Source organism: Netta rufina (assembly GCF_964035555.1).
Source record: "Netta rufina genome assembly, chromosome: 4".
Classification (NCBI taxonomy): domain Eukaryota; kingdom Metazoa; phylum Chordata; class Aves; order Anseriformes; family Anatidae; genus Netta; species Netta rufina.
In genome coordinates, this window is record NC_140127.1 from 64,930,091 (window position 1) to 64,953,994 (window position 23,904).

At 38.4% G+C, this 23,904-nt stretch overlaps 1 protein-coding gene across 1 annotated transcript in view; it reads right to left on the reverse strand.

The window, feature by feature from the left end:
• The window catches only part of PPP2R2C (protein phosphatase 2 regulatory subunit Bgamma), a gene marked incomplete at both ends in the record, with an annotated part of 131,588 nt that overhangs the window by 42,836 nt on the left and 64,848 nt on the right, over positions 1-23,904 (reverse strand). The window contains 4 exon segments of the mRNA XM_084285814.1: positions 3,699-3,876; positions 5,440-5,552; positions 9,659-9,824; positions 10,431-10,528. Of these exon segments, the coding sequence (XP_084141940.1) occupies positions 3,699-3,876; positions 5,440-5,552; positions 9,659-9,824; positions 10,431-10,528 (555 nt within the window).

Here is a 23,904-nt window from a genome sequence, read left to right on the forward strand (position 1 = left end):
AAAGACAAATACATATCACTGCCAGATCTCTTATTAACAAATGCCACTTCAGACCAAAATATTTTCTATTTAGTGTTCTACATGTAAACCTGTACTTCCAGGAATCAAGCCTTGGGCGTAAAATAAATAAATAAATAAATAAAAATGTTTCATTTCCATTTTACATCTAATAAAAAGGTGTGAAGCAAGCATTTTTAAAACTGCTTCAGCCTTCTCCTGCCTGTCCTCCTAGCTGTGTAGCAGAAGGCACCAAGCCCAGCAACATTCATTTATAATTTAAACTGTTTACTTGGCAGAATTTTTTCATCTTAATATGTCTAGTCCTAATTGCGACTTGCATGCCTGATGCTTTTACCAGAAGCTAATCTACTTCCAGGAGAGTTTTATGTAACTGGGTTTTCTGTAGGACAGAAAGGCATTTTCTTTATTGGACAGATTTCAAAACCTAGTAGAAAGCATGCCCCTGCAATTTTACAAGGACTTGCAAGGCACTATTTGGAATAATAATAATAACAATAATTTATTTTTTATATATTTTTTATTTTTATTTATTTTTTTAAGTGGAAAAAAGTTGTGAGGCATTGGAATGGGCTGCCCAGGGAAGTGGTGAAGTCACCATCCCTGAAGGTCTTTAAAAGACGTTTAAATATTGAACTTAGGGATATGGTTTAGTGGAGGACTTGTTAGTGTTAGGTCAGAGGTTGGACTCGATGATCTTGAGGTCTCTTCCAAACTAGACAGTTCTGTGATTCTGTGATACATGTTTACCTTACTCATTCCCTTCTTCCAGTTATCTTGATTGTCCAGTAATCCCTTGCTATGAGCAATACTCTGTACCTATTAGGTTGGCATGCCTACCTTAACTTTTTTGTTTGTCAAAGAGTTAAGTAAAAGTAATCTGCCTGTTGCTCTGGGTCAGACAACAGAGTACAGGTACAACCTCTACTGTCTGAAGCAGAAGTGAATACAGTCTGTTTAAGTCAAACTACACTCATGAATACATGGTATAGAGGTACAAAAGTCAATCTGCTGCCACTATGGCCAATATAGCAAATACATTTTGCCCCCTAACATTAACCATCTCTTTATCAAATATTCTCTCCTACTGCTGTCTAAACTCTCTTATCACAATTCTGCCAAGTGCTTTTTCACATGTACCAACAAGAAGCAGCAAGACCTGTATCTGAATCCAGCATAGAAATCCAGTTATCCCAAAATTAGCTGCATTACTATCCCAATAGTATGATGCTACTGCATCAGATACAACAAAATGTTTCCCATCCAAAAACTCAGAAACATAATCTGAATTTCTCGCTTCATCAGCAGTCCTAAAACATCCTCAAACATCCTGAGAAATTGAACAGGCTACTATAAACTATGCAGTGTTTCAGGAGTTAAATCAAAGATTCAATTACAAGCTCTAAAAAACTTACTTCTCAGTATGTATTCTTATCACTAAGTATTCCACAACAGGAATACTCTGATGCTTGAAAAAACAGTCTGCACAGCTGTGGCTGAATACAACAGTTGATCATACAGGAGTAGAAGTAGAAAGATACTAAAAAGTTACTCCATCTCATATACCTTTGATGTCCATACTGTATCAAGACACATCTTAGCAGTTATGATCATAGGACTCTGTTTTCCATCTCTTTGCAGGTATATTGCTAGAATTTAAAGCATCTTTGAAGGCCAAGCACTTTGGAAGACTGCATAAAAATATTTTCATACAAAGAGTAAATGAAATAAAATGTTAATCAGACTACAAAATTTATAGCTTTCACAAGCAATTTCTTTAAACTTTCTGTCTCAGTATCCTCATCCACAAAACAGCAGACAAATCCGTCCACCTACCAGCCTTTTATCCTTTTGTGAAGACAAACTGATCAATATATATAAATTATTTGAAAATAAAAGCCTCTGCATAAATGCTAAGAATTGTTTACCACCAACACATACACAAAACTTCTGTTCTAATTGTATCAATACCCCCATAGCAAGTCTTTTATTTTCAAGGATTTACACACACTTGGGGATTAAAAATTCATTTGGGGCTGATATTTCAGTCACTAAGCTCTTAACCATGGGAAATGACTTAATAAAAACTCATGTTGACCTCATGAACTGTAATAAACATAATTATTTTTTTAAGTTGTCAGAAATATTTCTCTTGGCAATCCATACTTTATAAAACGGTTTTTAACACAACAAAAGCAAAGACATATAAGTATTCTGGAGTGTTATCATATACAGACACACAGAGACTGCTGTGCTTGTTCTGACTCACTGCTCTGCTTTAGAAGAAAGGAAGAAAACACACAGTAGGCACCTACAGAAGTGTCCACGACAGACACAAGACTGGAGGGTGAAGCTACAGTGAGAAGGATGCTGTCAGAAACCATGGTGCTACTCCACACAGGAGTGCTGGCAAAAAAAATTCCCACTCTGTTCTCTTCTATGAAATGAAAGAAGTGCAGTTGCTTGGATATCAACGGCAGATACTGCTGTGCTTTGAAAGACCACATATAAATTGGTCCAAAACCCAATCTTATTAAAGTAGGCACCATTGAGCTCACTTAATCTAGACAGCTGAAAGACAGAAAAGGACTATCTCCTCAATTTGCTTCCAATTTCACAGTATCTACAATCCTAAAGGGTAAAGACAACTGTCATTTGACACTGCAAAGGCACAAAAAACATTTGGTTTTGGTTTTTAAGAACATCAGTAGTTATTTGATTTAATGATTTTTATTTTTTTTTCCCCTGTGACTGAAACAGAGTATGGGCCAAGCTCCATAGATAAACAAGCTTATGAAGGAAGAAACATGGAAGACTGCTATGGACAGAAAGAACACCCCTTCATGTTGGAGTTTTCTTTCAGAAATTTGTCCCCAGCAGAACAATTTCCCCTTATCATCTAATATCATATTTTCATACATATATGAAATAGTCTTCTAATTCCTTTCTAAATACAAAACAAACAAACAAAACAGCAGAAATCACAAAAGGAAGACAATATTCTGAGCTGGCCTCATAACCTATCTCTTGTCTTAGTGGTCCCTTTATGTTCTGCAAAATGCAGAGAATCACTTTTCTTGGTTCCCTTTATTCTGCTCCTCCTGCAAGTCATCCCACTGCAGTGCAGGGGCAGCCTCACAGGTGACTGGAATGATCCCACAACACAGCTTTCAGGACGATGCCAGTGCTTGATACCACAACAACTGCACTAACCCCAAAACACAACTCACATGAAGCAGCTGAGCCTAACCCCCAAACTGTGCACATCTCAGACATAGGGGTTTTGTGAAGAAGGATGATGGAGATCAGGGGACACTGACACAGTAAGGACAGATCTTTCAGAAAAAAAAATAAATGTGGGGTAGCTCAGCATGAAATATCTTCAGGAAATAACGGTATAAATTATGCCAGTCAGGTGGATAGTTATTTGGTCAGCATCACTTTCCTGTTTACTTGTCATTAACCAACTCCAGGACTGCTATTTTTCACATAGAATTTCCTGAATTTTGCAACCTCTTAGCTTTCTTTTATCATATCTGAGCATTTTCTGTTACAAACACTGCAGGGTTTCTGATAAGTGTAAGGTATTTTTTTAAATTTGCAGAAAAATATTTTAAAATGGGTCTCTTAAGCCCCACTAATGCTATCAACACTGAGAAAAGAACCACAATAAAGGATACTGAAGCTTCTATCCGTGATTGCTAAATGCCAGAGGTTAATCCTGAGATCATCTGCTGACATGTATGTCTCACAGTCACTGTTGACAGATATTGAGTTGACATGATAGGTGTGACCATTAGCAAAGATTCTCCGGGGAGTGACTTCTACCATCAGATCCATAGGTTTCAATACAGGCACCTGCCAAAAAAACAAATCAGAGGAAGAGTATGATTTTAATTTTAATTTTAATTTTTTTGCTAGCATGATGAGAGTCTGATGGAGAGCAAACACTCAAAGATGGTGAAATTATAAAATTTCTCAGTGGTGTATGCAAATTGAATTTCTCTATGGATGAATAGCTGGGCTAGGCCATCCTCGCCAAGGGGGAAGAACAGACACAAGAGCCATGGAGAACTAGGCAGAGTGACAGAAAGCTTGGACCATTGGAAGAGAGGCACTGGCAGCTGCCACAGTGCAGGCCAGTCGCACAGCAAGAGCTAGTGTCCCACATATGCAGGAGGTTGTGGCTCTAGCAAGCAAACAATGAATTCCTAGTATTTGATTTTCCTAAAGACTTTGCTGTTTTCTGTAAATCACTTACAGTATTTCTTTTGATATCTCTATCTCATAAAAAAAAAAAAGACAAGGGACAAAAAAGGTTATAATCTCTGCCAAACATAATCAATGAAATCTTACAAAACAAAGATCATTGCGCCCTTGTTATTTCCCTGTGTGTAACTTCACTGTCATGCTTCAATATCTAGACAATGCCAATCTATTCCATGTTGGTAAAACATTAAACACAGACAGGCTGCGAAGCTCAATTAGGACTATTTAATGTGGTTGAATATGCATCAGAAAAAATCTATCGTACATCAGTCCACAAGATCATTTAAAGAGGAACACAGAAGAGTTAAAGCTTTGAGTTTAACTTGCTGCTAAAGGAACAAAACAATGGTTCTCCGAAATCTCAGGTTATAAGCAATCCTAAACATTTTTGTTTGCTTAATCACACAGAATAGGTATTTCATTCTATTTGTATTCCATTCATGTAGATCTTCTGACTTTGGAGGTTTTTCTTCACAATAGATAATATTGGTTTGGTTTGGAAGTGGGAGCTGACTGTTTTTATCATGGATGAAATAGCAGCATTTATACAACATAGCCTTCTAGTTATAACCTTTAGCTACTTCCTTTGGAAAAAGGCCTGAAGTGAATTCAGCCATTGCAGTTCTGAGAGCAAAAATCTATTACAACATCATACATGCTTATATGAGCTCCATGACTGCATTCATCAGCAATGCAGAGCCTTGCATTCACTGGAGCACAAACTACTGCAAATCCCACTCTTCAGAAAGGAGATGATTCTTTTATACTACTGTAATCAAGATGAGACTGAACTTTGCTGTACTGTCTAATTCAGTTACTCTGAATGTGATGAGTACACTCTTTAATATTAAGCAGACTGCTTCCAGCACACGACTTTTCAGAATCCCTTGCGAAAATATGTTAAGTCATGTTGAGATAATTTTATAAAGAAAAATAAAACTGATGATAAACTGTTGAAACATTTCTGTCCTGGTCACTATATCATTAAGCAGTTGTTTCTTGAAAAACATGCAATAGATTCAAGTCAGCTAAAACTTCTATGAGAATAATCATATATATGCTTATCACTACTTATATATTTAAATCTTTTACTGACATAACTACATTCTTTGTACAGGAACAACTGGATTTTGGACAAAGACAACACCTTACCTGTAGTGATGTTACTGTAGAAAGATCTTTAAGTTTTCCTTCTTCATCTTTTAAGTTGTACCCCTCTGGTCTCTTATCTCTTTCAGTAATTTTCCATAACTTGATTGTTTTATCTTTAAAAGAAAAGACAGCTTTCTGTCAACATAGGAATTCTGAACGTGGTTACTTCCCTTTCACAAACTATTCCTTAAAGAAGCTTCTGCACCTTGTCTTAGCCAAGTCTCACACTAAAACAGTCCATGTCCCTAAATCTTGCACATCCAACCAATGTTGCTAACGGAAAAAACACTCATAAAGAAAATCCCATGCCCTCAAGTGAGTCTGAGGGTTCCATTGGCTGACAGACCCTGCAGAGCACATACATGTGTATCCAACTCAGCAGTTTGCAGGTGGAATGGACAAAAACCACTCATAGCTCACTGCTGAAGGTCAGTCTTGACAATTTGACTATGCAAGGAAATAATCCAGATACTAAAGCCAGTATTCCAAGTTGCTTCTTAACTATATAAGAAGAGAGACCAATGATACCTGCCTGGCCTGTTGTGGGAGTGGGCCGTGATGCATTGGTACAACATCACGAGTTCCAGCAAAGAAAACATTGTGTGAAATAAAAAAAAAAAAAAAAGAATGTCCTCCTAACAAGGGAAAGCAGCAGAAATAACTGATTAAAAACAAAACAAAAAAAAAAAAAACAAAAAAAAAAAAAAAAAAGAGAGAGAAATGTATTGCAAGGGTAAGAGAGAAAAGTAGGTTACAAATATAAAAAAAATAATCTCACAGAGAATGGAACAAAACCTAAGTTCGCCCTTCCCATTTGATGATGGATATGATCATGAAGCACGATGACAGAATAAGGATGCCTCTTATTTAGCAAAGAGCTTATAAAGCCAACAATTAGAAGTTTAAAACATTTCAGATGCAGTTGCTCCTCAATTTGTAGCTGCAGATTTCCGATACTGTATACTCCCAATCTAGCCAGCCATTCACCCAACCTGCCAACCCTAGGCAGAAAAATAAATGCCAAATCTTCCCCTGAAAAAATAAAAAAAAAAAACATTAAGAAAAAAAAAAAAAAAGACCTTTTATCAGTTGTTTCACTCATCTATTCATGGAGCAGCCAAAGGCTTTTCAAAGCTTCTGCACTTCAGATGCCACCACAGACTTTGCTCCATTCCTCCATTTGCTCCATTTCCTCCATTCCTGCATCATTTGTCATTTTGTCCCCTTTCCTTCCTTCACGTGTTTCACCAAAATACCTTCCCCAGTGTGGGTGATCCAAATACATCTTTTAAATGCTAGTACAAATTATTTTAAATGCAGTATATATGAATACACAAATCACTTCTCATTTCTATAGCAATTTCAACTTCAACTTTGACCATTTTTTATTTTAAAAATCAATCAATTGCTCCACTGTTCTGAGTGTTTTTACCATTAGATATCTCCCAAAGATATTGATATGCTAATTTTCAAGCAACAAAATAGTACAGTTGATCAATCTACAGAACAAGAGGCTATCTCAATTTGCAGCTGAAGAGCTCCGTTTAAATGTTCAACACATTTGTATCTGTCACATTGATTACTAAAAATATATATAGGCTACATCATATACTTCTATTACATTACATATTTCTATTTAGTGCTTTTCTGCTTATCTAGTCTAATGTTTATAAATTCAGCATTTATAAAATAAATAAGAAAAATGCAAAGTGTATTTTCCATTGTTGGACTTGACTGTTATTGATAAACCCATCCCTTTCCCAAGGGAAAACTGGCTTTTAGTGGTTATGGATATCATGTGTTGGTTTTCTTCTCTTTCATCTGCCTTCTGGACTTCAAAAACTCCCTAGAAATTTTAAGCATGCTTATGTTTTGCAAAATATAGAAATATCTTTGTGAGGTTCAGTATTCCTTCTGTCTCTAGGGTGCTGTGAAGTTTAAATTAATTAATGTCTGGTAAGAAGTCTGAAATCCTCAGATGAAAGGATCTGTATGGGTCACATGCTGATCTACCCAAGGAACCAATACTTTCCGGTACAAAAGATACCAATGAATCTTAATAATTTACTATTACACTACAAAATTAGTTCAGTTTACAATGCAAAGCAGGAATTTGCTAACTGTGAGCACTGCAAATCCACAGTGGCATTTGAAAGCCTTGGTGGCTTCCCTCTGCCTCCATTAATTAAGAGGCTGCAGTCAAAGCTTAGCTGATAACTTGTTGGTAACATGTGAACTAGAAAGGAACCAAGATCCCCTCTGATAGAGAGGTAACGTGCAGGAATGGACAAAAGATCTCCTTAGAAGGATGGAGACATATTTGTGCAGGTGCAGACCTGTCTTGTTCTGTTAAAGTTTTATAGGATGCTGCTTCACAGTTCTCATTTTTTTCTGACCAAAACTGTGCTTAAGATCCTAAACTAGAAGAACACTATGACTTCAAAAGCTGCATTAAAATACTAGGCCTAGAAATAGGTAAATATAAGGCAGTACTCAAGGTGTTTCTACAAGTGGCCCAGTGAGAGCATGTATAGCACAAAATGCCTTTGTTCTCTACAAGTTAGGGAAAATTCTATTATCCCCTATTATAGGTATGAAATTGATATGCGCTGTAAATAAATTCTCACAGAAAGAGATTGAGACAGCAAGGCGTTTAACAAGGGCCTTCTGTATCCTAAAGCTAAAACTATTTTCACGATTGTGCCATGAGATTAAACTTCAGACTTCCGCCTTACTATGCCTGGACACTAGGAATCTTCCTTGACAAAGAAAAACATTTGCAATCCAAAGCCAACTTCCACAGGCTATGCCCATGGCACCACTTCTGTACTCCTCACCATAAAGAGGTCAGCCAGGATGCTCCAGAATTAGGAAGAAGGGAAAATAGAGGGCAAAGCATTTTGCTGGATCTTAGGCTGGCAGCCGGATTGCAACAGTGATTATTCCTTCCGTTCTCCCCTCCCACCTTAATATTGATCAGAAATTTGATATAAAGGTCTACTAGACAAACTGTAAATGTAGCATATCTGAGGACTATGGTGTATGGCTCAGCATTTCCAAAAACAAGCTTTAAAATGAAAATGTAGAGCTTTAGTTTTAATAATCTGCTCTTGTATCAAGAACTCGAAAGAAGAATTTCTTAAAGTTATCTGAAGTGGAGGGATATTTCAAAGAAGGGAAAAGTGCAGAAGTAAACTCCCAAACTCCACAATTAGCTGAATTAAATTATCACAAATCAGCTAGCTATAACAGACACCTTGTCTTTGAAATATTGCAGCAGTGCCCCCCAAAAAGTTAAAGGCAACTTTAAGGAAACATAAAATGATACATTATCTACTGTGAATTAATGTAAATACTATTTAGTGCTATAAATTTTAACTAGAAGTAATCATTTTGCTCTAAAACATTAACTCCCAAAGGTGAGATTACACTATTTTTCTATTGGCAATTTCCAGCTATGCTCAGACATTAAAAAAAAAAAAAAAATCATTTCTGATTACAATGTGATTTAAAGATTTAAAGATAAGATTTAAAATTGGATATTTTTGTCTCATGCATCACCAGCAGTAATAACAGTTGTGGGTGTTCAAATCTTTCCTAAATGATACCTGTGCACATTAGGATCCATTCAGGTTCTTCCCCCTGTAATATCTGCATAACCCCTCTTAGCAGTAATACTGCATTTCTTAATCAATAGGCCTTAAGTATGTGAAAAGATGAGTCGGTATCAATATCTTATTATTATTCCTACTGTCTTCCAAAGACTGTGTAACTCTTTAGAACTTAAATAAACCATTCTGATGATAATGAATGAAAAAGAAATTCATTTCTCTCACCTGCATTCATTTACACATCCACAAAGAATAAAAGTTATGACAAATATAGCAGACAAAATTCTAAATCCCCAGTGAAACACAGCTGCTGAGTAAGGGGATGCCTTTGTTACAGAATTAATTTCAGGATAGCACTACACACAAAGAGCAGAAACGGATAGCACTCTAAATGTCTATACATAGTCAAAAGGAAAAAAAATGTGACTATGAATAAAATGAATAAATAAGAGATATCAGAGTCAGCATGACAGTCTCAGTAAACTCTGAAACAGGAAATTACTAAAACAGTAGATTAAAATGAACACAGAATGTAAATATATACAGTCAGCTCTAAAATATACAAGAACAAAAGGCCAGTATGTCTTACATACTCTCTTCTATCTTACCATTTGTTGATAAAAGTGAGTGAGCTGCATTTTGCTGTGGTAACCACTTGATCTTGTTTATTTTTTCTTCTATCTCCAAGCTCTTCAAATAATCAAATTCAGGTTCATGGCTCTGGAAAGTGCTGTAAACATTGTACTCCCCCTGATTGTAAGGCTCATTTTTACTCTATAGAGAATAAGAACAACAAAAACATGTGTTTTATAATGACAATATATTATCTCCAGCTCTTGGGGAAGATGTATAAGCAGCCTTATAAATATAAAAGTATTGAAAGTATAATTTAATTTCTCATTTAAAACAAGATTGACAGATTTGTTTCTACAGGAATGAAATTTCCCGTAAGTACTGAAGCAACATTTAATAAAAGACAGAATTTTTGAAGAAATGTCAATTATTCCGTAAAGCTTTGTACAAAAGATACTGCAGACGGACTGAATTTAAAACCGAAGCAGAAAAGGTAACACAGGACAAACATTGTTTTAAATGGCACAGTTCCATCAAACAGGCAAAAGTGATTAAAACAATATTTAAGTAAAAGAAAAATCACCATCTTTCTTCCTAGTTTAGAATTTTGGAGCTAGGAAGCATTCTTGTTTGGGGCAGGAAAAAGAGCAAACTTCTGAAGAAAAGACCCTTACCCTCTTTCACTTCCTCACCAAAGAGATGATATTCTGTTTACTCAGTCTTGAAATTATAAACAGACTTTTCAGTTAGATTGATTTAAAATATTAAAAATTAAAATGAGTTTTAACAAGCTGTTAACTCACATACCTCAGGTTCCCTTTGGAATATAACAACCCGACCCCCCTTGTCACCAGTAGCCAGCAGTTCTCCAGTGTGGTTGAACTCAACTGTAGAAATAATATCAGCTGGAAGGGAAAAAAGAAAGAAAAAGGCAAATTTCAGAGTGCTGCTAAAACACAAAGCCATTAGAAATATCATGCGCCCCACAAAAATGCAACAAATGAAAGATTTGGAGGGATACAGATGACTTTACCAGCAAGGCACTAATGCAAACAGGCTGCATGCCGCTAGAACCTGAGATTGCCACACAATGAAACAAGTGCAAACATAACGAGGCAAACTTGTGTTTCCAGCACATCTGTAGTTTGGAGTGGAGGAGATATCTAGAGAGGATATGACTGAGGAAGAGCAAACTCAGACTGCTACAAAGCTTTTTTCACTACCGGAGATAGCAGACAGCACTGGCTTCCTGCTATTTTCACCAACTTCAAAGCTCATTCCTGTTGTTTGTGTTATTTATTCTTCACCCTTTCTGAAGGTTTTATTAAAACCCTGAGCACTGGTTTCCTCTACCATGTATCTGAGCCAAAAGTGCAAAAGCAAAGCACACATGGCTTGTCCTGCCACAGAGGAACTGCTCACTATGCCATGCTGCCAACAACACATCCAAATCCGAGTTTTCAGTAAATCATTTCAGCACCATAAAAAATGTGTCATCAGAAGATAAAAAGATTGCAGTCTATTCATTTTCTAATTTTCAACAATTCTCCTTCCCTAAGTAATTGCATAAGCTTATGCAAGAAACCTCATCAAAACCTGAGGCCAATCTTGAGCACAAAATACTAAACATCAGCATGAGAAGGGAGAAAGAGACGACAGGAGCAAAAGAACTGGTTCTTCTGCTTGTATGACAGCAAATGCTAGAATCATAATCCACAGTTAATCCTACACTATTAGCATAATTTAAATTAAAATGCCTAGTGCAATAGTAAATTAAGAAGCCATCGTATATACAATCACAGACAAACGCAGGGTATTACTCAGAGACTGCATGTATGAATCCTCTATAATGATCGGTATTCACTCATCAGAAACACGGGCCACATTTTGAGAAGTGTCAGTAGTTAGCAGCTTCCCTTTAGGCATTAAAAGCTATGGTTTTCAAACGTGTTCGTCATCCATCGGTTTATACTGAGAACAATGGGGCTGCAAGTGGGCTAAGCGCTTCTGAAAACCTAGCCCCAAATGAGTTCACTAAAATTCAAAAGATTTGAAAAAACAAGTGGATGTACCATTTATTTGGTACATTTTATGAATCGAAAACATCTGCTCCTATTATTCTCTTAATAAACGAGTAGTTGAGCGTTAGAAAGCTTCTGTTGCCAGTAGCTCTCGTCAGCGACACAGCTTCCCAAAAGCCAGATTCCTACTGGAAGGTTTTTCAACAATTCACCATCTAAAGATGGAAAACCTTACACTAATAATGACAAAGACATATCTCTTTCAATCTTTTTAAGAATTCTGTATCATTAAATTCTCTTTGAGTAAGAAAAAAGTTCATTTTTTTTATTCTTTTTTACCCACACACTACATATGTAAAGAAGGGAGAGGGAATCATAAAGTATATATGTGAGTTTCATTTTTTGCTGAATAAAATGCATGGATGTGTAGTGTTTGAGAGAAATGGAACTTGACGACTTACAAAATCTGGGGCCTGAACACAAAGCTTCCCAGAGTTATTGGCCTTTGATTTATATGTGGACCTCCGCAGGCTGTACTTTCAAGTAATTGCCCCAAATGCCCTTGTCCCATTAGAGTACAGGAAGAGTAGAGAGGCTGGTGATGGTCTGGGGCTCGGGAAGGGTTGGACTGGATCTAAAAAATTGCATTTTTTAAAACATAAAATGCCTAATAAACTTTTATGGCATGTAAATATACTCATATTCCAGTGAAAGAATATTTCTAGGTTATTTTGCTCTTCTCATGCTAAATTCATACCAATGGAAGGTGTGGGTAATCAGAGGGGAGGAATGCAATATATATAATATACGTATTTGTGTGTATGTTCAGGCATATGTAAGCATACAAGATTTTCACAACAGGTCACAAAAGAAGCAGAAAAGAGAATTGTGTGCAAAAGGAATGAATGGTATTTAAAGTTGGGTGTGCGCATACACTTGCTGTTGGTTTGGAATACCTCCACAATGGCATGGCATGGTCTGTAAGTGGTACAAAATACTACAGAGGGCATCAGCCAATGCCAATGAAATTAACAGGAGTACTTGCACAGACAACAATACCAACTGAACTAGGGTTATAATAAAATATCTCAGCATTTAGTTATTATGCTGTGTTTATTAAAGTATTGTGTGCAGTTAAATGATTACTGTTTAAATAAAAGCAGCTACAGCTTAAGTATCTGTACGCAGTGGGTTGCAGTGTAGTTCTGAGATAAAAATTCTTTCCCCCTCAAGGTGTTTCTTCCAGAGGCATCCCTCTGTTCTATTAGAGAAGTGAATTCTGAACTGGAAGCTACCTATAGTTTTTAAACTAACTTGTCTTAAGAAAAAAAAAAAAAAAAAAAAAAAAAAAAAAGCAGAACCAGTATTCTGACCTTACATGCTATGAAGCTTGTTGGCAAAAAATTAGCCCTGAATTGGAAAATCACTTTTATTGATCCTGTAAATAACAGCTGAAAACAACAGCCAAAATATCTTCTCCAATCTATCAGTTCAGCAGGCAAGCATTAGTCATGCTGTTTTCATAAAGATTAGCTGGGCTGGCTCTTTCTAAGACAGAGGAGGTAGGAACAGAATCAATCCACAAAGCTATTCATCCCCCTCAGCAGAACATTCCCCTACATATTTGTCAATGCTATAGCAACATAAGCCACTATGGTCACATCCTGCATATTCTTACATTGGAGAACGGCCCCCTGAGAGTACAGAGCAGTTAACTACCAGATTTCACCCTCTCAGGGATATATAAATGCTCCACAATGCAAGAGCTTGTGAATTTGCATGTACAGTAAGCCCTTGACAAGGGATGGCAGAGATGAAAGGCTCTGTTCAGCCTCGTTCGGCACTACACCTTCCATATCTCTGCTGGCAGTGCCACGCTAACAATTAGGATTATCAGAGAGAGAGATAATTTACCTATTAAGAACAATTATGGGTAACCTCAATAGTCAATGGGCAAATGTTTCCAACCAGATTGCAAATCTCCACTTTTATCCTGTATTAATCTTCTCATTCTGTTCGTAAATTCCCCATTTTGTCTATGCAGAAATGCATGTAAATTTGCATTCAAACATCACAATGCTCAACATTTTCACACTATTAAAAAGCACAGGATAGATATTCATCATGCAGATGCTGACTGCAAAAAGCAAACCAAAAACCTTCAAAAGATGAGAGAACACTCCAGGGAGGTATACACCTGATCATCTGTTCCACATCCTGCCACAGCAAATTTTTCCACCAGGTATTACAGACTTCATTCCCCAGATCACTTTTACATATTCACAGAAACACAGCACATTGGGAGGTTATTCTACAGCCTGCACCAATAGGAAGTTTTTTCTGATCTAGTCTAAAGCATTTCATTCCCTGACTCCTAGTCATCTCTGTCTTTTTGTACCTCATTAACTAATTTCTCTGCAGCTTCACAATTTACAGTCTTTAAGGGTATTTAATGGAGATGTACTGAACAGCTGCTGCTTAGCTGTATATATTCAGCTTTTTTTAATAGATCTAAGTATATCAGTGTAAGTCTATGTACATCAAGACACTTCTAGCTGTTTGTACTGCTCTCCCCTCAGCTTTATTACCACTGTTCCTGCACAGCTGCAGGCAAATAAACTCTCCAGCAGCCCCTGCTCAGATTCACTGTGGGGTGGGATGAAACTAAGATAGGCACATGCAGCCCAAATTATTTTTGGTCTTTACTTACTTTTTACTATCACTTCCTTTTCTGTGCTCACTTTCTAGTGTCTCACAGGCTCATTTTAAAGGTTATTAATAGCGTATTCCTTGGGATTTAAGTAAAAGGTAACACAGACTGGTCCAAATACCTTTACAAATAATTAGAAAACCCTTAGCTGTATAATGAATTTTTGTATCATTTAGGGGGACTCTAGCATAATGAGGACATGAGCCAAAGCCTCAATTTACTTGTCTTTATACAGTCTTCTGGACAGAAACCTCAGGTAACTCTAATAAAAGCTCAACTGTACTTTTCTGTATGCTGTGTTTAATTAATATTTTCTGCTTTTCTGGGGCCCTTCATTTGAAGGTACTGGTATACTTTATATCCATTAATTTTGCTTCAGAAAATTGGGTATGTAATGAAATTTTCAGAACTATTTCATCCAACACAGAAATGCAGACTTTTGGACAGTGATAGTAAGTTCTGAGGGCAAACAACAGCATGCAGTGGTACAGGGAAAAGATGATCAAAGAATATAATATACAGTTCAATTGCACTATGATCAAGATAGCGAAGTGAAGGATTTGGAATAGACCAGAACAGTAGAATTAACATCAGTGTTTTTCTCCCAAAGGGCTGTGAAATCCTAATGACTGGAATAGGTCGGAATTTCTCCTTTATATCACATCCACCAGAACCAGCATCACAACACAGGGCCTGAGCTGACTGAAGCAGCATCTCTGTCAGTTTTTTGTTTTGTGTGTTCCCGGTGGCTAGAAGGCAATCTTGTAGCCTACGTTATTTCAACCAAGTTCTGACCTGGCCTAACCTTGGCTTGTGAAATCCAATAAGATCACAGCACAATCTGGCATGGCTGCAAGCAATGTTCAGTGATACTGATACAAAAGTCCCTGAGGAGCATAATCTGGAAGAAACAACAAAGAAGCTTGCAACAAAAAGGGATATAAAACAAGAGGACAAATGGTAGATAAAAGGTGAGAACTATTACAGTTTCTCATATGAGCGGAGGCCATTAGAATAAGCTGTGTTTTCAGAATTTAGTTTAAACTTAGTCCAAAAAAAAAAAAAAAAAAATCAGATAAAAAATTGGATGGAAAGAAAGAGATTATTACTTTTTTTTTTTTTTTTTTTTTTTTTTTTAATCTGAAGTTTCAAAGGTTTCCTCCAGCAGATAGAATCTTAGAATATGATGTTGTATGCAAACCTCAAATGCTTGAGGGTCAGATGGATCCTTCTTTTTCTAAAGTAGCTGGCAGAAGGCTTTTCGACAATAGTGAAGTTTCCTACTTGACACAGTAGGCTGTGTAACATGCATTCCTTCTGAATCACAGCACTGTCACACAATAACATGACATGAGAAACCACCCCTCAAAACGCAAGCAAGCACGATGAAAAATTTCATGTCACACTGTCCAGCTTGGCAGCGCTGACACAGCAGAAAGCCAACTCACTCTACTGGAAGACATTTTGTTGATGAACCACCTTACCACCTCTCCAGGTCACCAGAGCAGCATCGGACAAGCTACTACGCAGCCGGGTGGCCATTTGAGAAGGACAGATGTGAGAAAAAGAGCATGCAAATGTGCACAAGACACAGAGAGAAAAAGCATTTGCAGAGCATGAAAAAGGTAGCAAAAGAGTATACGTGAGAGAGCACATGCAAGAGCTTGAGCGTGAAAGAGCACAAGGAAATGTCACAATAGAAGGTAAGAAAGTAGTCTGAAATGAAGGACCTGTCACCGCTTTGCCCTGACATTATTTGTCACCTGGCTAAATCACTCCCTTTACAATTTTTCTTTCTTATTATGGCTTTAAACCTGTATCATGATTTTGCTACAAAATGGTGCTTGCTCTGCATGGGCAATGCAAGCGCAACAGGCAGCTGATTTTGGCCAAGGAAAATTCTGAACATAGGTGGTAATAGTGTTTCAGGGATCAGCAAAACAAGGTGATCAATCAGCAGAACAAAGTCCAGAGAAGTGTGTTCGCTGCACTTTGTCATTGTTTTCCTAACTGATGCCTTGCCTGGCTTCATTTCCAGCAAGGACAAATATATCAAGGGCAGTATCCATTTAATCCTGTCAAGCAATAAAAAGTAAGTTTATTGTCAAATATCACCTTGCTTCTTAAGTATAGTAATTTCCTTCTGATGTGAAATCCAAAACAACAGGTTTCAATGCTGAATAGTTCCTGAAGGGCAGCTTTAAACATGAACATTTCACTTGGGCACAGTAGTACAAAGTAGTAAAAAAAAATAAGGGTAGTAAAGATCTCCTAACCTCAAACCCTCACCAGCACTGAGTAAATCTTTTACTTTCACATTTTTTTTCATCCTTAATCATCCAATGTTTGAATTTTAGAAATGCTACGCATACACACCCCAGTGAGCTGCATTTGTCTTGGCTGATCATGATACCACAGCAGGATGGTGCAGAGCTTCACAGGTCTATACATCTCTATAGCTTCAAGGACCAAAGAAAGTGCATTCCGTTCCAGAGCATTTGAATGCGGGTTCAGTGCTCACTCAAAGAACAAACTTATTCAAGAAACTCCAGAAACCAAATCCAAAATTTGACTGGCAAATGAGGACAGAAAGCAGCACTGAGGAAAGGGATCTGGGGTTTTGGTCAACTGCAAGCTGAATATGAGTCAATAGTATGCCCTGGCAGCCAGGAGGGCCAACCATATCTTGGGGTGCATCAGGCACAGCATAGCCAGCCGGTCAAGGGAAGGGATTGTCCTGCTCTGCTCTGCACTGCTGTGGGCTCACCTTGAGTACTGTGTGTGGTTTGAGGCACCACAGCATATAAAGGATATAAAACTATTAGAGAGAGTCCAAAGGAGGGCTACAAAGACGATGAGGGGTCTAGAGGGGAAAACGTACGAGAAATGGCTGAGGTCCCTTGGTTTGTTCAGCCCCGAGCAGAGCAGGCCAAGGGGAGGCCTCATGGCAGCCTGCAGCTCCCTCAAGAGGGAAGCAGAGGGGCAGGCGCTGAGCTCTGCTCTCTGGGGACAGCAATAGGACCCGAGGAAATAGCATGGAGCGGGGACAGGGGAGGGTCAGGCTAGGGGTTAGGGAAAGGTTCTGTACCCAGAGGGTGGTTGGGCACTGGGACAGGCTCCCCAAAGCAGTGGTCATGGCACCAAGCCTGATGGAGCTTAAGAAGCATCTGGATAACATTCTCAGACATAGGGGCTGATTTTGAGGTAGTCTTTTGAGGACCCAGGAGTTGGACTCGATGATCCTTGTGGGTCCTTTCCAACTCAGAATATTCTATGATTCTATAAGCACCTACCACCACTGTGATTTACACTATTTGTAGCCTTGAGCTTTAATACAGCTTTTTCCTCCAATATTTTTAAAGGTATTTATTTTTAGAGCTTAGAAAATGTTTTCAACAGTTTTTTAATCACATGCTAATTTCTAGTGGTATTTCTCAAATTAGAAAATCAGGAAATGACATGCAACTATTGGAGCACAGTCAATGTGAAAAAAATATTTTTTGCCTACAGCACAAATATGTAAAGCAGATTATCTGGGTTCTGTGCTCTGTGCTAAAAAAGACCACACTGAATACAAGTCACAGATTCAGATTTCAATAAAGTGACCCATGTTTTTATTCCTAATTTAAAATCTCAAAGCCCTTATTTCAGAGGTTCTGGCACCCATCTCCCTCCCGCAGTGTAAAAGGCCTTTGGGATTAGAGAATTGACCTTATGCCTACTAAAGTAAATGGGAAGTTTCCCAGTACTTCAGTGATAAATAAGGTCAAGGAACATTTGTCAGATGCAGTGTAGCTGAAAATTAGGGCATAGTTCTTAAAATTCTGGCTACCGTTTACATACACTTCAGTTTCTTCTTGTTCAAGGTGACCTGCTTAGATCAGCAAGACTGCAATGCTTCAGTCATTAGTTCTGCAGAACCCCTAATTAATGTTACTATTTTTCTTAACGAAGTCAGTGAGTGCACTGTTTGTACCTTTATAATCTGAAATACTCAATGGACTGATAAAAAGCTTACCGTAATTCTTTTTAATACCTATTTAGGGGCTCTCAAATAGTGGCACTGCATCACCCGCAGCACGGTGCTAGAAGAACACCAGACCTCCGTGTGCTTGCACAGGCAACACTGGGCCTGACTCTGCCTCTGGCAGACACTTCTGCCATTGGGGATGTCCAAAGCAGCTAAGCCACTAAGAGGGAACCACTGATCCCTCCATCCTATTCAAACTGAACAAATTGGAAAAACCCACTAGAAAGCCTTTCATCTTTGGTAATTGTAAGCCACTCAGTAACACTGCTTATAGCTGCTATTCTTACAAGCAACACTTCAATAAACTACTGAAGATCAATCTACATTTTAGCTCAAAGATATCCACAAAAAGCTTCCAAACTGCATATCCCCCAAAAGCTTCTCCACAGTTTATACAGTGTAACATATGATAGCAATTTATTCTTCTGAGATTTCTGTAAAAAAAATAAAATAAATAAAAAAGTACATCTGGTTGTTCCTTTCTTTCTGTGTTTGCTGTCAAATGAGGCAGGCCTGACTGTGACAGCTAAGGATTCAGCAACAGGCTTAAAACCCCCTGCTTCACCAACAATAGCACAATTAAGAAATGTACCAGTCTGCTCTTCTTACCAACTAACAGTGAAGGGCAAAAAAAGAAAAAAAATTGCCACGGGCATCACATTATGTATTTACAATTTCCAGAGTGGGGTTTAAACTGGTCCTCACAGAGCAAAGCCTGCTTGAGCTGGGAGCTCCTGCTCGGCTCCACGTTATTTCACAGCGAGAAGCTGCCCAGCCTGGCTGCCAGCAAAAGACAGATTAGAAATGGTGCTGCCAAGTGCTAAAAATGCTAGGCAACCAGGTTTTACTGAGAGCACAGAAGGACCTTGAACCTAACCCCTTATTTTCAAGCAAACAAATGCCAAAAATGGAAATAGTACAAATTATTAATATATATTAATGCTAGTTTCACTGTCTGAAGTGAATAATTGTGCACAGTAAATACAGTGGTCTACAAGGAACAAACATTAAGTTCTGTTAAAAGATTATTATTAAAGACAGACAAAAACAAAAACATATCTAGAATTTTAAAGGAAAATGATTAATGTAAAGTGTATCCAAGGGTAATGAAAAATCGTCCAAAATTTAAAATGTGATACTGAATAACCTGATTCAATGTGAATGTTATTTCCCACATAATATGTATGAACTTCAATAGAATATTCCTGCCAGCTGGTTCTCAACTCTTTTTTTTTTTTCTTTTTCTTTTTTTTTTTTTTAAGGGAGCAATTAAATTCCAGAAGCAAAGCTCTCAGTAATTCTGTCACAGTGGTTCTCGTGTTCAAAGTGCTTTACTGGCATTAAAACTCCCAGCAACACAGGGAAGTCAGTAAGGAAATGTTAGCATTCCCATTTTACACAAAGGAAAAAAAAATGAAACGGATCCTTGAGAGTTTTTATCGAAGATCAGAGAAGCAGTTTTGATTATACACATACTAAGGCACAGATAATCCAGGCTATGCCTCAGCAAAACATTTCTGTTTAGCAAAGCACTTAATCACTTGTCGAGATACTTAAATGCTCCTGAATTCAGTTCTAATGATTATGCATGTTGTTAAATGAATATGCTGATGGAGAACTAACAAAGCATCACAGTAACACACACCATGGAAGAAAAAGTCCTACTGAGCAGGCTTTTGAGTGAAGCTGAGGGTATATAATCTTAAAAATCATGAAGGGCTGGAGCTAGGAGCTGGCCTAGAGCCAGAGTCCTTAAATGCAGAGTGATGACAAGGAAAGCAGGGGACACAACGGGATCTGCACAAGTAAATGAAGGAGAGCTCCAGTACGTTCTTGGGCTTTGTGTTATAATTAATACTGTTAAATCGTTAAGAGTGGGCCTTGACAGGCTTTTGGCTTGTGATAATCTGCTCTCTCTCTAACGACACTTCAGCATGCTCCAGGCATTACCACAAGCCACGGACGTTTCCCAGCAGGTAGCACGCATGCAGCCCCGACATTTTGGAGACTGGAAGTTTACCAGAATAGACACAGGCCACTTCGTGCCAGTTGTGTGCAGTACTCAGAAACACTCACTTTACTCGCAATTAGTGAATGTTACTCCTAGCAATTGGTGCTGCACATAGATGGACAACACTTACACTCCATTGTGTCAAATTATATTAGGGTTTTCTGCTACAAGTGGCTAAGGCTGGGGGCCCCAGAGCAGAAGGGGCTCTGGAGACTGCAGAACTAGTCCAGTTTTCTCAATCTTAATGCAGGAGGATAGATGGCAGTGTTTAAATTTACTGATCAGACACACCAATTACAGGATCCAATAAACTATATCCAAACACTGTGGGCAACATACAGCTCTATCTTAAACATCGCTGGGCATCTCCTCTGTGATTCCCAGCAGTGGACCAGCAAGCTAAGGTCACAACAGGGCTTGTTGGCTGTCAGGGGAGCTTGATGCCAAGCTGTGTAGATACTCATCTAACATTAGCATCTGTCTGCTTGGCAGGCTCCAAAGGCAGTTCAGCTGACAACTCTGAATTTGCCTCTGGGTCTGTCACAAGATCATATAACTGTGGGACTTCTGGGAGTGCCTAATGCTTCTTTGATGAAGATCATGCACATCGTAATGCATTAGATCCTTTCTAAGCATCCTTTGAAATCAGCATTTGTGACCTCTCAGAATTATCCAGGTACTGTGGTTGGATTAAGTGTGTAAACTAATGCCAAGCTTGAAGATCATGTATTTAGGTCCTGTGGGTTACATCAAGATCTCTTCAACAAGTTTATATAGTGATCCCAAGAACAGAAAAATCCCATTTTTTTATGTTAGTGTGGGTTACTGCTGCTGATAGAACACCGAGGCCGCTCCTAGGCTTGTGTAAAAATGAACAGGACAACTGATCTGTATCTGTTTCACTACCAACCATACTGCTTTAAGGTTTGACATGAACATGGAAAGGACTAATGTTAACAATTCAGTAGCGGGTTACACAACTTTACGTAAGTCTAAAAGCTCATCTCAATAACACTCAGTTCATGAAAGACTAAAGCCCCTAGGCTGTGTTTGGATACCTATATCCAACTGAATAAATGCAATGAAGGATGGGGTTACTCAGCTCAAAATGAGCAAATTCTAAATCACCCCAGTATATCAGGACTTAGAGACACCCCAGCCCCAAAAGACTGATTTCTAGAGGGCTGCAGTGTGCAAAAACCAACAATAAATTTGCAGTCAAGTTTAAGTGCATCATATTTCTATAATTACTCATTAAAAAAATCACAAAGAACAGAAGACATTAAAAATCAATGTACCTTTCCTCAGCCTGTATCTTATAAAGAAACTTCAAACACTGTTAACAGCCTCAGGAAACAAACATCCCCGTTTTGTGATGTTCCCAAAGGATACCAATTACATAACAGGACTAGATCAGCATATATTACAAATGCTGACCATGTTTAAAACAGCAACTGTATTGTTTGCTGGCCAGGCGATTTCAGATTTTTTTCTGACTCTGAGGAATGCAGCAGCATTCTGGTAATCTAGTAATTTCATAAAACAGCCTAGAAAGCTGTTTCCTGTCCAATAACACAATACTGCAAGGAGGAACTCAGACCACTGTATTTGTAGCTGGGGAACACAGACTTCCAAGTTTCAACCTTATCCTGTTTGAAGACTAAGCGTAATCATTCCTTCTGCACCAAAAAAAGTTAAATGCAAAATGCAACATCTGCTAGCACAACACTGAAGTTCAACATTTAAGAACAAAGTAGGCTGGAACAACAAACATCAGCAGGTCAGATTTCTGTCTCGTATATGCTGACAGAGCTAGAGCAGTTTTCTTAGAAGCTTCCCCAGCTCTGGGGGCTTCAAAGCACACAGCGATGGCTCACAGAACTGCAGGCGCCTTCCCCAAGGCCACCTAACCTGGAGCCACATCGTTGGAGAACTGCTAATTTGCAGCCCACACAGATAACATTTAGACATCTAAGGCTCTGACAGATGTGCAGGGCTGCCCCCCACCCCCATATCCTTGAAGATGCGCCCTGCAATCATCACTGGTTGTTAAAACACAGTCCGCAGTAATTATTGCTGTGCTCTCCAAGCCTTCGCTGCAATACAGCAGTGCTGCGGCACGAGGCCAAGTGAAGGCTCGACTCTATTTTAATCCCACTATAATTATAAATGATGGATATGTAGTTGAGATGCTTTTGAACATTTCTTTGCATGAGGGGGTATTTATGCATTGCAAAAGAGCACTGCAGAGAAATATCTGAGCTAGCAGTGACTGAACTGGCATCAGAGCCAATGGAACAATGGTGGCTCTATGCAGTGCCTGCGACAGTGCTGCTGTCAGGGCGCACCGCCGCGCTCAGAGCCAAGTACAAAACACACCTTTTCACCATCCTCCATTAAGCAACGTTGACATATCTATTAAATGCAGAATGAAGAGAAAAGGTGTCGACAGGTTTCTCTGAGGCAAAGCAGAGGAGAAACACGCTGATTAGTTGTTCAAAGGACCGTGGTAAGTAAAAAGTTTTTGCCTGAGTTGGAACAAGAGAGTACACACTGGAAAATTTGCCAAAGGGAGGCTGGGTTGAGAGAGCCACCACGTCCCCCAGGCTGAAAGGGGGTTGCCATTGCCATCATCAGGCCTTGCACTGCAGTGAAAAGGACAGATGCAGACCCAGACACCATTTCTTAATCTGGAAAGAAGCTGGCTCACTACAACAATACTTTTATTTCATGTTTTTATCCATAAATGATGCAATCGTTATCAGCAAATAAATATATATACATATTTTTTACTTTGGAAAGCAACACGTCACTGCACTTTGATAAGAACATCACTTCAGATGAAATACACACCGTTCCTATTTTAGTAGCTGTCTATCCACTTGCACAATTAGCAGCTAATTCAAATGAGAAAGAGGTTTTGCACTACCTGAAGGGTCCAGCATGAAGCAGTACCATACTAATGAGTGTGTAAGTACCAAATGGTCTTTGCACTAAAACCAGCGAGGAGAAGTTCTGTACTTATTTCCAGTACAGGTCTTCTCCAGATCACGGCTGTTGTGATTTTTTTTCAAATACAAGAGCTTAAAACATGAAAAAAAGGAGTTATATTGCTATTACTGCATTTCACAGAGAACAAAAGTGAGTAGAAACTAAATAATTTCCTTAGGATTCTGTTATTTGGAGATAATAAAAACAGTCTAGTAAATCTTGAACTGGTGCCTTAGAATACGTCAGCTCAACATATGTGTCCTTCAATTAAAGTCAACAAGAAATCATACGACCAATGTATAATGACAAGTTTTGGATGAATATTCAGACAAGGCATTCACCATATGTGAGGGAGGAATACAAATTTAATCTTTATATATATATGAGGAATATTCCTCAGGTTCATATCAGAAAGGGGGCTATTTATGTTGTTCGTGCTTAGAATGGATGCCCAAAGAAAATAGCCATGGTCTGCAAATTCTTTACCAGTGCCCCTCTTCTCAAGTGCAGATCTGTGC